Source organism: Daphnia pulicaria, chromosome 3 (assembly GCF_021234035.1).
Source record: "Daphnia pulicaria isolate SC F1-1A chromosome 3, SC_F0-13Bv2, whole genome shotgun sequence".
NCBI lineage: Eukaryota > Metazoa > Arthropoda > Branchiopoda > Diplostraca > Daphniidae > Daphnia > Daphnia pulicaria.
In genome coordinates, this window is record NC_060915.1 from 6,168,612 (window position 1) to 6,182,625 (window position 14,014).

The 14,014-nt window shown below is 38.2% G+C and overlaps 4 protein-coding genes across 6 annotated transcripts; 1 reads left to right on the top strand and 3 right to left on the bottom strand.

The window, feature by feature from the left end:
* Positions 1-5,148: 5,148 nt before the first annotated feature.
* On the bottom strand, positions 5,149-6,633 carry LOC124328953 (methyltransferase-like protein 7A). Of its 3 annotated transcripts, none has more exons than XM_046787802.1 (6): positions 6,494-6,633; positions 6,212-6,381; positions 5,956-6,116; positions 5,703-5,873; positions 5,555-5,637; positions 5,149-5,472 (listed from the first exon to the last, which is right to left on the bottom strand). In XM_046787802.1, the coding sequence occupies exons 2-6, from the start codon at positions 6,331-6,333 to the stop codon at positions 5,224-5,226; spliced, it is 786 nt and encodes a 261-aa protein (XP_046643758.1). In that variant the 5' UTR covers positions 6,334-6,381; positions 6,494-6,633; the 3' UTR covers positions 5,149-5,223. The 3 variants fall into 3 exon arrangements, with proteins under 3 accessions (XP_046643758.1, XP_046643757.1, XP_046643756.1); XM_046787801.1 differs by having other exon boundaries at positions 6,212-6,387; positions 6,494-6,625; XM_046787800.1 differs by having other exon boundaries at positions 6,212-6,417; positions 6,494-6,625.
* A 2,041-nt stretch (positions 6,634-8,674) lies between these two features.
* Positions 8,675-10,821, bottom strand: LOC124328938 (WW domain-binding protein 11-like). Its single transcript, XM_046787780.1, has 5 exons — positions 10,667-10,821; positions 10,037-10,475; positions 9,253-9,974; positions 8,940-9,187; positions 8,675-8,833 (listed from the first exon to the last, which is right to left on the bottom strand). Exons 1-5 carry the CDS (start codon positions 10,728-10,730, stop codon positions 8,732-8,734), a joined length of 1,575 nt encoding a protein of 524 aa, XP_046643736.1. The 5' UTR covers positions 10,731-10,821; the 3' UTR covers positions 8,675-8,731.
* An 81-nt stretch (positions 10,822-10,902) lies between these two features.
* On the top strand, positions 10,903-11,977 carry LOC124328957 (thioredoxin domain-containing protein 9-like). The gene is made up of 4 exons (XM_046787808.1): positions 10,903-11,075; positions 11,142-11,250; positions 11,378-11,579; positions 11,646-11,977. The coding sequence occupies exons 1-4, from the start codon at positions 11,008-11,010 to the stop codon at positions 11,900-11,902; spliced, it is 636 nt and encodes a 211-aa protein (XP_046643764.1). The 5' UTR covers positions 10,903-11,007; the 3' UTR covers positions 11,903-11,977.
* Positions 11,762-13,779, bottom strand: LOC124328943 (histone-lysine N-methyltransferase SMYD3-like). Its single transcript, XM_046787786.1, has 7 exons — positions 13,561-13,779; positions 13,313-13,487; positions 13,181-13,250; positions 12,992-13,119; positions 12,585-12,929; positions 12,405-12,525; positions 11,762-12,333 (listed from the first exon to the last, which is right to left on the bottom strand). The coding sequence occupies exons 1-7, from the start codon at positions 13,680-13,682 to the stop codon at positions 11,969-11,971; spliced, it is 1,326 nt and encodes a 441-aa protein (XP_046643742.1). The 5' UTR covers positions 13,683-13,779; the 3' UTR covers positions 11,762-11,968.
* Between the last annotated feature and the right edge of the window lie 235 nt (positions 13,780-14,014).

The following is a 14,014-nucleotide window of genomic DNA, read 5'->3' on the forward strand; positions in this document are numbered from 1 at the left end:
CAGAATAGTATGGCAAGAAGTGTCAGTTGAATTGAAAACAGAACGTGCATCCCGATAATACTGTTTGAACGGCAGAGATAATATTGTCACGAGGAACTAGGGCTTACAGCCGGTTCTTCGTACAGGACACCCCTCATTGGATTTCACTTGTAACTAGTGCACGAGGAACTAGGGCTCACGGCCGGTTCCTCGTATACCCCTCATTGGGTTTCCTTCCCAGCTAGAAAGGTTATCAGACGTGTTAGGCCTAAACAGACATGTGTATGGCCTGGCCGTCAGGGAACCATGTAACTGTAGCAGTGTTCTTTGTGGGTTTGGGTAGTTGGTCGCTTTCCCTTAAATAGACGGGGAAAGTGTGCTTCCTCTCTCTCTTTTCTCTCTCTCTCTCTGCTTCTAGACGTGTTTAGTTGTAGTGCTTACCAAATACACGCCTGTCAAAGTGACCTTGTCACAATTGGTGGAGACGCAGGACGAAAACCTAACTTTTCGTACGTGTCGTTTTTCTTTTTTTTTCCCCATACTTCTTTTCTCTTGTCTTTGATTTCATTGACTATTAGTTCCTCTTCGTTTTTACTCTCCGTTTTGGGTACGTTCTCTTTTTCTTTTTTAGTTTTCAATTGGCAGCATTAGTTCCTTCATAGTATAACTCTACTTCTTTTTTATACTTGTCTGTTAAGTCGACTATTCAAACTTTTATTTTTGATAGCATTCGTGTTCTCTCTCTCTTTTCCCCTCGTTAGTTTTCTTTTGTTTTCCTTGCATACTATATTAGTTTCTATTTTTTTGGGGGGAGGAGGGGTTTGTTTTGATTGTTTCTGATTTTAATTCTCGTTCAAACGCATCGCGTCACGTCGTCTTTATATCGGATAGTTCATTGTTTTTACGGGCTCGTTTTTTCCGTAATTCGTTCGATTTTTTGGAGGTCGAGGTCAATCAAATACGTTTCTTTTTAGCCTCAGGTGTTGGTAGTGACATTTTTTTTTCTCCCTTTGTCACACTCGATTTTGCGCGTATTTTTGCTTAGTATTTTTCTTCTTTTTTTTCAAATTTTACTTTCGGCTTTCTCTTTTTTTTCTTACGCTCCTCTCTGTTCGGTTCTTTCCTCGATCTGTTCTAATTTCCCTGTAAACATAGTAAAAGCTCTATTGTTCGTGGTGTCTCAGTCTAAACATTATCAAACTTTACTGTGACATTTACTACTCGTGCACTGTAACACAACCTTGAATTCATAGTTTACCTGAGTGATCGGGACGATTTAGTGACATTACGACAAACAACTTTCTCTGTTATGTACAAGTACTAGTTCATGACTACGAAAAGGAAACTTTCGTCTCGATACCCGTCGTGCGGTAGGGCATCCAGTCGTCGGTTACACCCTGAACTTTTTCTCCCTTTAGAAGAAGTAGTGGCACCTTCCAAAGTTGCAACTAGCAGCGACATTTCAAATACGCCTCCTACACCAGTGGACTCAGCCGCATCCAGTATACAAGTAAACGATACTAAAAACAACGATAACACCTCTACTTCCTCCAGTTCGGCAGAAGATAGCGACTCTGATTCATCCGTGGGAACGGTTCAGCGCGTCCCGCAACTCCCTATTGTCGTACCAACAATGGCTGTGAGCGTACAAAAATTTATCGCTCCTCCTATTTTTGCGGCGCTTTCTTCTGATGATGTTTTGGATTGGTTGGAACGATACGAAATGGCAGCAGTTTATAATCGCTGGTCAAACGACGATCGGGCTCGCAATTTTCCTATGTACTTGGATGGGGCGGCACGGAAATGGTTTTTAGTTCATACTCATCCGAGCCATTGGGAAACTTTACCGATAAGACCAAATCCGGCAGATCCAACGTTGCCTCAGCTACCGGCCGCGACGGGATTGAAGGATCAATTTACTGCAGCATTTAAACAAGCCAATTTTTCTTTAGTCCAGGAAAGCAAGATTAGACAAAGGGAACAGGGAAACGAGGAAGATGTTGTCTCCTACTTTTATGACATTGTGAATATGTGTCGTATGGTTAATCCTGCTATGTCGCAAGAGCAACAGCTTCAATACCTTTACCGTGGGTTAAAACCGACATTGTTTGCAAAAATTTATCCACTTCAACCACCGACAACAGCTGACTTTTTAGAGCTAGCGAAACTACATGCGGAAACTTCAATTTTGCTGAACAACAAAGTTTTGTCACAGTCGCTGTTAGCGGTTTCTCAAAAACAACCTCACACTGCTTCTCAGACACCTACACTTACTGATTCTGCTCAGACTAATCTAGTTACACAATTCGCGGAAATTTTAAATCAACTTCATCAAACCATTCAAGGTCTTCCACGACCACTAAATTTCATCCCTCACGGATCACATTCACCGTAGCAGTGGGGTATATGATGTCACAGACGACGTTCCAGCTGTACATCGTTTGGAACCCATACGTGCCTCCTGTGCATCTCTCTGAAGAATTCCGTTATTTTGTGTTTTGTTTCTTTTCGTTTGGATACTTCAATTATCTTTCATTTCTTTTCTTTTCTGGTCTTCTTTCTTGTTTTCTATTATTTTATGTTTTGCCTCTATATATATATTTTTTGTTTTATTTGTGGGGTGAAAAATGTCATGGTCAATCGGGGCGATTGACTTCAACAGGGGGGGATCTGTCACGAGGAACTAGGGCTTACAGCCGGTTCTTCGTACAGGACACCCCTCATTGGATTTCACTTGTAACTAGTGCACGAGGAACTAGGGCTCACGGCCGGTTCCTCGTATACCCCTCATTGGGTTTCCTTCCCAGCTAGAAAGGTTATCAGACGTGTTAGGCCTAAACAGACATGTGTATGGCCTGGCCGTCAGGGAACCATGTAACTGTAGCAGTGTTCTTTGTGGGTTTGGGTAGTTGGTCGCTTTCCCTTAAATAGACGGGGAAAGTGTGCTTCCTCTCTCTCTTTTCTCTCTCTCTCTCTGCTTCTAGACGTGTTTAGTTGTAGTGCTTACCAAATACACGCCTGTCAAAGTGACCTTGTCACAATATTCTCTATATACCAGTCCCGAAAGCGATTGACATAAATAAATGCATAGCTAAATTTACAAGAAAATCGTCTGTTCTTACCTCGGTGAGTTTTTGTAAAACAGATTTTGGAATCTCGGGGACCGTGTTTTTGGTAGACCTTTCCTTGCCCATCATCGTGATAGACTGATGTTATGAGTCCCTCAGAAGTGAAGTAAAACCTCGCATTTTTTGTTGAAGGTCAAAAAAATTTGTGGAGAAACAAGAAAACGCAGGAGTCGCACCGCAGCGATGTTTGTACTTGTACCCTAGATTTGAAGAAAAATTTGCCTCACACAAAAGTTTTATACTTCACCCTTTCACTTGATTATATCAGATCAAACAATTAACAAACCGAAATTCAATGTCTAGGCCTACCGTATAGCAGCATTAGATTCTTTTTTACAGCTGCCTTCGGGTTTAATGTTTATTATTTTATGGTAATTCCATAAAGCGAAATATTTTTCGAGTCGAATAAAAATCCTCAAATTTGACTTCGGCGGTGCAATAGAGCAAACCATAAAAATCTGATGGAGCGCTCCAGGGTTAGTTGTGAATGCAGCTTAGCTGGGCGCCGGGTTCGTGGCAACGTTTGAACCACGGGGAGAGGAAGAAGGTATTATACCTAATATAATCGACACATTCTTTTGTCGAGCGAAAGGAATTAATCTGGGTTACGTGCAAAGCATTATTAAAGTCTAGCGAAAACCTACAGTTAACCTAAATAACCGTAAATAACGCCCGCTAAGGCGTCAATTTCACAGCTTCGTCATTTGAAAAGGCACGAATTTTGTTAGGATTACTGTGACAACATCAATAATGATTTAAAAACTAATTTATTTGTAATAAATCTCTCTCCATTTGCCATAGAATCACAAACTACATTAATGAGTTAAGCGAAGTGAAACCCGCAATTGTTCCACTTTATATTTGATCAGCAATAATCAGCAGCCTGCTTAAGTTAGGTACGCTGATTAAATAAGCCCTTATCTCGATTGAATTTGTACGAGCATATGATGACGAGTCCAACGACACTTAGGAAGAAACTATAGCCGTTATATCACATATAAAAGTTTGCGAGCTGTTACTACTTTTACAACGAACTTTACTTTAAATCACGAATATTATTTCTATCTTACTTAATATTAGCAAATATTCTACGGGAGTTAAACTTGGTTTTTCCCGAATAAAAAATAAGGTTTATGGTGCACTTCAGAGGAAGTCACGAAAACCTGGAAGATTTCCACTGAAGGTAAAAAAAAAAAATGCAATGTACATGTAGGCTAAAGTATTAAATATAAACCAACGCAAGTAAAATATACCATCTGAGCTCAGCTAGTTTTAACAGCCAATTTAATCTTAGATGATAACATCCCGAGAAAACAAGTGGATACATATTTGTATTTTGTATGCACATTAACAGTGGCCTGTTTTATTTTCCTGAAAGTAAACTTAGATTTCACATTTTAATAACACAGTTAGCGAACTGCGGAGTGCGAACGAATTGGGATTGCTACAGAGATGTTGTTATTCCCCCTTTAAAAAAAAAGAAATCGGCAGACCCCATACTTATATGGCTGTGGGCGAGTCCTTCTGTAATACTGTGTAAATACAGTATAACGGAAGCAAAATAATTATATTTACGCAAGAACACAAATAACTGTAACGGTCACAAGGAAAAGTTTTAGTAATTGCTTTTCTAAAAAAAAATTACTTCGACACAGAGCCTATCCATAGCATTCAAGGTAGTTGGGGTAACTTTTAGCTGAGCTCTTTTTTCAAACCGCCTATTCCACATAATGTGTATTTTATTTCCGGTTGGCTGCTCCTATAGTCTTCTTATTGCAAGTTGAAGTCCATAATTTCTTCGCCAAATTGTTTATTATGGGCTGAATGGTCGGATATAGGCGAGGAAAAAAAGAAATGTTCGATTATTTACTTTAAAAAAATTATTTGGCATTTTTTAGGAAACATTTTGTTTAGCTCATAGGCAATTCGTTGTAGTCGCGCTGCGCAGGAATCCTGCGCAAAAAAAAACCATGTCAATGCCAATAAAAATCATTCGTTTATTTTCTTATTTATAACGAAAAAAATAAAAATAAACGGCCGCAACGTAAAAATCTTTTATTTTTATGGAAAGACAAATTACAAGTATTAAGTATGGCATTATTAGATGCTCAACGAATTATTTTGTCGCTTGACCCATCACGTGGACACGGATGATTCCCCAAATTCCTTTTTTTAGCGGAATATTAAAGCGTTTCTGTTCAACTTGCGAAAAAACCTTGCAGCCGAGCACAGTTTGATCAATGCTGCGATTCAGATTGCAGCCGTCAAAAAGAAAGCACCATACAGGACTTAAAATGCTTTGAATCAAGCGAAGCCACGTTTCGGGCTTATCGTGAACGTGTTCCCAGTAGTAGAACTTCCCACCCTAAATTTATTTAAAAACAAAAATAGTTAATTTTTAATATGCATAAACTTAAATGGACAGGATTTTTTTTTTAAATACGTACTGGCGCTAACACGCGATGAACTTCCTTAAGGGTTTGTTCAACACTGGTAACAGAGCAAAGTACTAAAGTAGAGACAACAATATCTAAGAATTTTTGAAAAATAGCATTAATTCACAATATTTAACTTTAACAAATTATCTTTTTGTACCAACACTATTATCTTCAACTTCTTTCATGTCTTCTGCATTGCTAACTATAAATTTCTCCATCTGAATGTCAGGATACTTGGGTTCATTCTCAAAAAACAAAGGCTCAAAGAAAGCATTAGGTTCCACAACCATTAGTTTGGAATTTTTGGGGAAGAATTCAAAATTAGCACCTGCATGCACCATGCACATTGCAATAACATTTAGACATTAGTTGCTTACTTTAAATATTTAAGCTGCTTTAAAGTAGTATACCAGGGCCAGCTCCAATTTCCAGTATTCTTAAAACAGATTTTTTCCTAAGATCAACATCTGCAGATTTTTGCCTTTGCATTGAATCAAAATGGGATTTCTTCATTTCTCTCATTGTTGAGTGATATTCTATCATGGCACGTTTCCAGAAGGAAGCAAACAACCTGAAACAACAAAAGAAAGCAAATAGAATAATAATTACAGCACACAAGTTTATTGTAGTTTTTAAAATTGTAGTTTTAGAATGAATAATACATACCAGTTTTTTATTGTCTTTCCAAATGTCTTATTTAACCCATACAAAAGTAATCCAACAAGTAGTGGGGTAGTAATACAAGAGAAAATACCCATGTTGTTGCTATCAGCATTCTTTTCTGTCATGATGACGAGGTATTATTAGATGATTATTTATTAAACGAAATCAGGGACCTAGAACTTGTGCAAAGCAAAAGCACAAATAAATGCCTAGTTGTCGAGAGAAATAAGCAACTCTATAGTTGATGAAATTACATATCTTATTTAAAATTTGAAAAATACATACTGATGATGATGATCACAATGTAAGATGAATACGTAATCTAGATGCGTGGCGGCAGCACAACAGCGTAAATGCGGATGCAGACGAGAAAGAAAAAACGTCAAGTCATGCGCAAAGTAGACTAAGATGTGACTGACCCACTTGTTGGGTGGTGCTTTCTAGTTGGTTGGTTTAATACTAAAATACAGTATATACATTTGAAAAAGTGAAAGGCCATTTTCGAGCAAGAAGCACACTATAGTTCAGTGATAACATCCCGTTCAAAGTCTCGATACGAGATTACGGCCGTTTGATTTGTCATAGTTTATAAAGCAGTTATAGATAGTGATTGCATATAGGCCTAATTTCTTTTCGTTTTTCGATGGTGTATATAATATATTACTGAAGGCTCGAAGAACCGCTAACTTCGTGCACGTTTGGCAAAAAAGCGCTTGTTAAAATCGGCACACTTTTTGCTTTTGAATATGTATATTTTTTAAATACACAATAATTAACTGCGCTGGGCCAACGAAAATCTTTTTCAGAAAGTATCAATCCGATTTTAGCTACTTATTTTTTTAAACTCACAAAGATATCTACATTCAGGCATCTAATCTGAAAAATGTGTCTATGCATCATCTGCATAACTAAGAAATCAAAATACATTGAATGCTGCTAACGGCACGCGCGTGATTATCACGCAAGGCAACGGAAAGCCAGCATAGGCGCTAGAGATTTGCAGTTCAACTACATTTAGGGTTTACTTTTGTCACCACAAGATGCAATGGTAGGTATATAATTTTTTATATAAACAAGAGTATCGATAAAGTGAATTTGAATTAGACGGATAAAAAGTCGTTTATGAAACAATAATGAGAGACGATTCGGTACGGCCGACAGGGAGGATACACACAAAAGATTGACCGAAATATAACAGATAATAAACTACAACATTTTCATTTCAAGATAAACAAAATCATCGGGCCCGGCATTAGGGAACGCCTTTACCCCTTCAATCCAATGATCCATCAGCTTATATTTTTTCACAGTTTCGAATTCCAGACTTTTGAAAATATTCCATGTGTCTGGGCAAAATGTGATACTTTGAATGTAGTGCAATTTCCTTTGCTGAGCCAACTGAATTGATTGCTCTGCAAGATTTCGGGCTATTCCTCTTCGTTCGAAGCATTCCTTTACTCCAAGATAAACCAAGTCCAATCCTTGTTTTTCTTTTCGCTTTTCGACGATATTCGAGTCCATTTGCAATTGTTTTAAGCAAGATCGATATGCTTTGACGCCTATATTAGGACTGGGGCGGTCAAGAGACTCGGTGTTCAGGCTGCTATTGCTATTGATAGCAACGCCAATGACTCGATCGTTTCTAGAATCGAGTGCCATGAGAGAAACACGTTCATCGAGTAAATAAGGGACTTCGTCAATCAAGCTCAAAATCCCTTGGCCTATTGCAGTTGGCTTCCTTTCACTGGACCTAGGGTAGGAATTGTTGAAGATGAAATCAATCACTTGCTGGTGGCGCATATCGTTTAAAATTGTTTCGACTTTGAAGAAATTCTTTGTAACGGGAGGTTTAAGATTGGCAGGAATGCCATTGCAAAGTGAACGACGGAACTGATTGCTGGTACACATCAGACATATTTCACGTGCCGGCACCACACGCAAGAGAACTGACATTTAAGAAAATATCTAAAAACTTAGAAAGGGCAAATTCTGAAATTGGACAACGTTTTCATACAAGTGTCAGCAGGACTTACATCTATCTCTACAGCAGAGACGACTCTAGTTGAATAGGCCCACTTTAGCCCCAACGCCCCAATATGTTTTATTTCGACAAGTCCATCCCCCCACTTCGTCAAGGTGTTCTACGGAAAGTTAAATTGAGGTCAAGGCAAACTACCCCTGAGAAGCAGTCCGTTGATCTGTGTCTCTAGTGTCATCTTGACCTTGCAGGTGTCCCCTTATTTTCCATTAAAGGCAAGTTCTGCTTTACCTTTGCTCTAGGTTTTAATAAAGAACTTGAATCCTATTTTTCTTTTTGAAAAAATAAATATAGTGATCGTCTCTTTTCTCTCAGGGGGAGGCTGAAAGAAACTAAATAAAGATTTCGAAAAAATGACGTAAGTGATTATCCAAGAAAGGCAACGTTTTACTAAGCAATTCCTTTTTTTTTAAAATTCGACCAAAATGTCAGAACTAGATTGTTTCGTATATTGAAAAGTGAGAACAAAAAAAGTTACATATCGCTTACATAAATCCCTGCATTTCTTTCATAAATTGCGAATAAGCGTCGTCTTTTGTTTTGACGGGAGGTTGAGTTACTGTTGCGGGTTTGCTGGCGGTTGCAACCTACGAAAAAATTCAAATTCTGTAATACAATCTGTAATTCTATGTTCTATCACATATACGTCCAAGGTATTTTACATTACTGTTAAACTAAGCAGTTATATCATACCTGAACTTGAGGAGTCCTCCATTCAATATGAGGATTGGCACTTGATTTGGCCAGATCTTTTTTGGGTGGCATATCTTTCTTCACTTTCAACGTAGTAGGAACGAATCTTGTCAAATCTGCGCTTAGATTACGCATTTGAGGCTTGGCCTCGATAATGGAAGCAGTAGGTTTCGACGATGGCTTAGACGGAGCTCCAGCACCTAGTTGTGGACGAGTGCTAAGCATAGATGGTGCACCCGGGCGTATACCTATATGATTATTAATTAAGATATGAATAATTCCGACACAACGTTTTTAGTTTTAATCGCTTAACCTGGTGGCGGTGGGGGAGGCATGCCGGGAGGTCGAATCAGACGTGGTGTTAATCCTTGTGGCATTCTAGGTGGAGGACCAGGCGGTAGTCTCGATCCTGGAATTGGCGGAGGAGCAAAACCACCATATCCCATTGGCGGAGGTGGGCCCATAGAACCATAAGGTCCATAGGAAGGCATCATCGGAGGTCGCGGGAACTGTGAAGGGTGAGGTGGCATGTGCGGAGTGTACTTGTTATTATCCGTCGAAGGATCTTCGTCAAAATCTCCCGCTTCCATCCTCGCCTTTCGTGTTTCATGAGTTACTTGACGGTTCATTTCTTTTTGGCGATGCAAATAGTCCATCTCTTGAATAACTGTGTTGACATCTTGACCAGCAATGGCTAACATTCGCTGTTGAAGTGTTGTAGGTCGAGGGGGCTCGGGAACTACTGGAGCCGATTTAGAGGCTGCTTCCGAACTGTCCTCGTCACTATCATCATCTTCGTCCTCATCGTAGTCGTCATCCATTTCAGCATCTTCTTCCATAGCGTCTTTGGGCAAAGCGATATCTTCAAGGGGAGGACGAATGAATTGGTAGTATGTGTGATATGGAGGGAGATCTTCTTCTTCGTCGTCAATTCCAGGAACACCAGGTTCCACTGTTGCTCCATCACCCTCATCCCAAATGTCATATATTTCAGGGGGTGGAACAGAAGGAACACCAGGTGGTTTTCGGAACAATCTATTTATTTAGATTATAGGGTATTAAAACTTTGTTTACTCTAATCTGCAGCAATAACTTACCCATAGCTGCTGATTTTCTTTAAAATGCCTGGAGGGGCTGGAAGTAAAGAGCCTGAAGTACTTGATGAATCCAGGTTTGGCAAGGGGATCTCTTCCAGGTTTACTGTTTGAGTGTGCTTTACTGACTCACAGTAGATGATTAGTTCAGCTCGTCTTTTTTCATACTGAACTTCCATTGCTTTGATCTGAGTCCACTGAGTAGGTTCTTCTTTTTCATAGAGTCTCATGATTCTATTTAATGTATCCCTTAGCTTTTTCCTCTTTTCCTTTAACACTTTTTCACTAAGTGGTGCAGATTGAATTGGGTTGAATTCCATTTGATCAATTTTTTCAAGTTCTGAAAAGATGGTAGTTGGATCTTTCCCCTTTAAAACAGTCTGCCTAACGAGCAGCCTTTGCTTTTTGTTTTTCTTCAGTTCTCGTCTCCTGGCCTCTTTTCCTGTTAAAAAAAGCTAAAAGTGTTAATGCCGAATTAAGATCATCTAAGTGATTCAATCATATTGGATATTCACAATAGACAATTAAAATGTCACGATCATAACGAGTATTAAGCCACCGTAGTAACTATGTTAATTTTCAAACTTTAGTACATGAAAGTTGCATGAGATAAAAATTAAAAAAAAAACTTACGTGCTTGATCTGTTGGATTCATAAATTTCCCACTTTTAGTGGTATTTATTGAGCGTTTCCCCATTTTTAGCTATATTATTATTTTCACGAACACAAGATGAAATACGACATCAACAATTCAACACAAGCTAAAAATCAAACTAGTGAAATCGTAGTTATCGATTTAACTGCTCTTTCGATACTACAAACAACCGATTACTTGTTGCCTTGGTTATCTTTGTCTGCTTTGAAACCCATCCCCTTGTCTCGTGTTTTGTTTTACCTGTCAAATTTTTCATCTTGCCTCGTTTTGATTTTCTGTCAAGTCACACAGTATCCCTTTATCCCGTTGTAATTCAAAGATGGAACAAATTCAGAATCTCCTGCAGAATCAGATATTAAAGGCTGCCGAGGAAAAACTCGATGCTGAGTATTATTTTATACAACGTATTTTCGGCATGTAGAATTATATAGTATCAATTTCCTGTTCATAAAGAATTGACAAATTGGACAATTTGACGGAAGATGACTTGGAAGATATTCGGAGGAAACGAGTACAAGAGATGAAATTGAGGCAGCAGAAAATGCAGCAATGGAAAATCAATGTAATTTTAACGATTTATATTTTTAACTTTAATTTTCCTAACCTGTACATTATAATGAGGGATTAACTTTGAAGATAAGTTGATTGGGAAAATTACTGATAATAATGTTGTCTTATTATTTATTAAGGGGCATGGAGAGTATACCGAGATAGCTGAGGAAAAGGATTTCTTTGAGATGGCAAAAAAATCTTCAAACTTTGTTTGCCACTTCTACAGAGATGACTTCTTTCGCTGCAAAGTTATTGATAAGCATCTTAATATACTTGCAAGGAAGCACATGGAAACTAAGTTCTGTAAGATTAATGCTGAAAAATGTCCCTTTTTAACAGGTATCTATAATCAATTATTAGTCAAAAATTTTTTAAAGTTCTTATAATGATTGGTCCCATTTTTAGAGAGACTGAGGATTAAAACTTTGCCAACACTGGCATTAGTGAAAGATGCAAAAACCAAGGATTATGTTGTTGGATTTGGTGAATTAGGCAATACTGATGACTTTACTACAGAAGTATTAGAGTGGAGGATAGCTCATGCTGATGTAATTGAATATTCTGGTGACCTCTTGGTTCCACCTGGCCAAGCTACAAAATCAAAACTGAAGATAAAAAACAAGAAAACAATTCGAGAAAATGAAGACGAAGATTCTGATTAAGCTGCAGCTATATCCTCCATATTCCACTGATATTTTCAGTATTTTCGCTTTCAATAAATTTCACATTCACCTTAATTGACGAATCAAAGGTTTAACCTCTTGCCGGTAAAATGAACTGTCCCTTCCATGGGTGATTTCAAGTATTTTAGCGGCCTCTTCGTAATATTTTTGTGCAACGGAATCATTCGTTGTTGATATTAGCAACGTAATTTTAAAGAGTTTCAATAGCAGTATAGCTGTTAGGGGATGCTCTTCTCCATACCATAACTTGTACGCCTGAATCAGGGGGATTCCATATTGAATTGCCGCTTCCCACAACTGAAGTTGAATTGCTGAGTCAAAAGCTGCATCCATAATTTTCGATCGGACAAGGCATAGATCATGAAATAGATTTTCTTGTTTTGCAATGCACAATTTGCAAACGTCTAAATCTGTCGAGCGAAATAAGATGTCATCACTTGAAAAATTAGAAATAAAGAAATATTAATAAGACCCATCGTACAATTTGTTTCCTGCATTAACAACAGCTGTTGCTCACTAAATTCGGAAGCTTCCCAAAATTGTTTTGCTAGCGATGAATTAAGCTGGGATCCGCAAACGCAGGGAGGAAATTGTTCACCTTTCTATAAAAGAGAGCAATTAATGTTTGGGTTGATTCAAAATTATTGTAATTTATACCAACCTTGGCTATAACTGGTTTTTGGCAAGTTGGGCACTTCGCGGCGTAATGATAGCAATCGATATCGTCATTTTTGCAACGAGGGCAATCGCAATCAAAGTAATATCTGTCTTTCAGTTCTTTCTTTCTGTGACTCTTAGAATTCATCAAATCAATGTAGCTAATGCGGATGGAGTCCCATTCAAGTTTTGGCAGCTCTTGCGTGAGTTGAATTCGTAGTTTGAATCCATCAAAAGTTGCAACCGCGTTGGGAGAACAAGAATGATCAAGAATAGATGGTGCTAGGTATATACCAGTGCCGATTGCCTGCATCTCGCCATTTAAAATGTTGAAACTGTTGATACACATCTGAAGAATCCAAATACTAGATTAACCAACAATCCCATTAGTTGAGTGTGAAATAAGCATACCCGACCATAAATACCAAGTAGTTCAACAGAATTTGGCAAAATCTCATTACTCAGATATTCATTTAAAACCCCACAGATGGTCATGAAATATTCCATTCTTTTGGTGTCTTCTTTGATTTCTTTTCGATCTGTAAAATATTGGTAAATATTGCATTGACAAGTTTTAGCAAATTTAAATACAGTTCTTACGAGACAACAAATCCTTAAACTTTCTAGACCAGATTGGTGTTACATGCTCAGCTTCCATATCACCTCCTCTCTATAATTGTAAAGTGACTTTTGTTGAAAGTTTGACAACAGAAGAATGTATCCATTTATTACCTGCAATTTTAGTATGAGTCTTGCTATTAGGCGTACTGAATCTGTAGGGACATTGGGCTTCACCCTCACAAAATTTTTACATTCTCCTTTGTGATCTTTCCATCCTTCACGTTGACACACCCTTCCACAGTAAGACACAACCATACAACCAAGGCATTTCCTTAAATTTGAATTCCTATTGCGATCAGATAGAAAATCATTAAATAAACAATACAAAAGTTTTCCTTCGTCATTTTCTCGACACTTACGCCTTCAAGCAAAAGTCACACAGTTCTCTTCGGAAACTGCTCTTTAAACAATAAACGAATGGCACTGACTCAAGTATAGTGGTTCCTTTCGGAATTGGTTCATGTTTACCAGTATTTCTCATTTTCAAAGAGCCGCGCAACAATTTTGTCAAATCCTCAATAAAACTGAACCGAAAATGTAAATACCTTAAAAACTGCTGAGTTGCCAAGTCTTTACTTGGCATGGCGCCGCCGCTAATTTTATCGAGAGCGCCTAAATCTAACTAGGCCAACTAGGCGAAGCAAGTAATACTAATACGCGAAAGATACCTGATATCTGGTCACCGTTCCAGATGTGATCGTGCATCACCGACCGCATGACTAAAAAGTACTATACGAAAACACATATGTAGCGAAGGAGAACGTCAAACCTTTTTGAGATTTCCTAAATTTGTCATTTTTACACCTTACAATT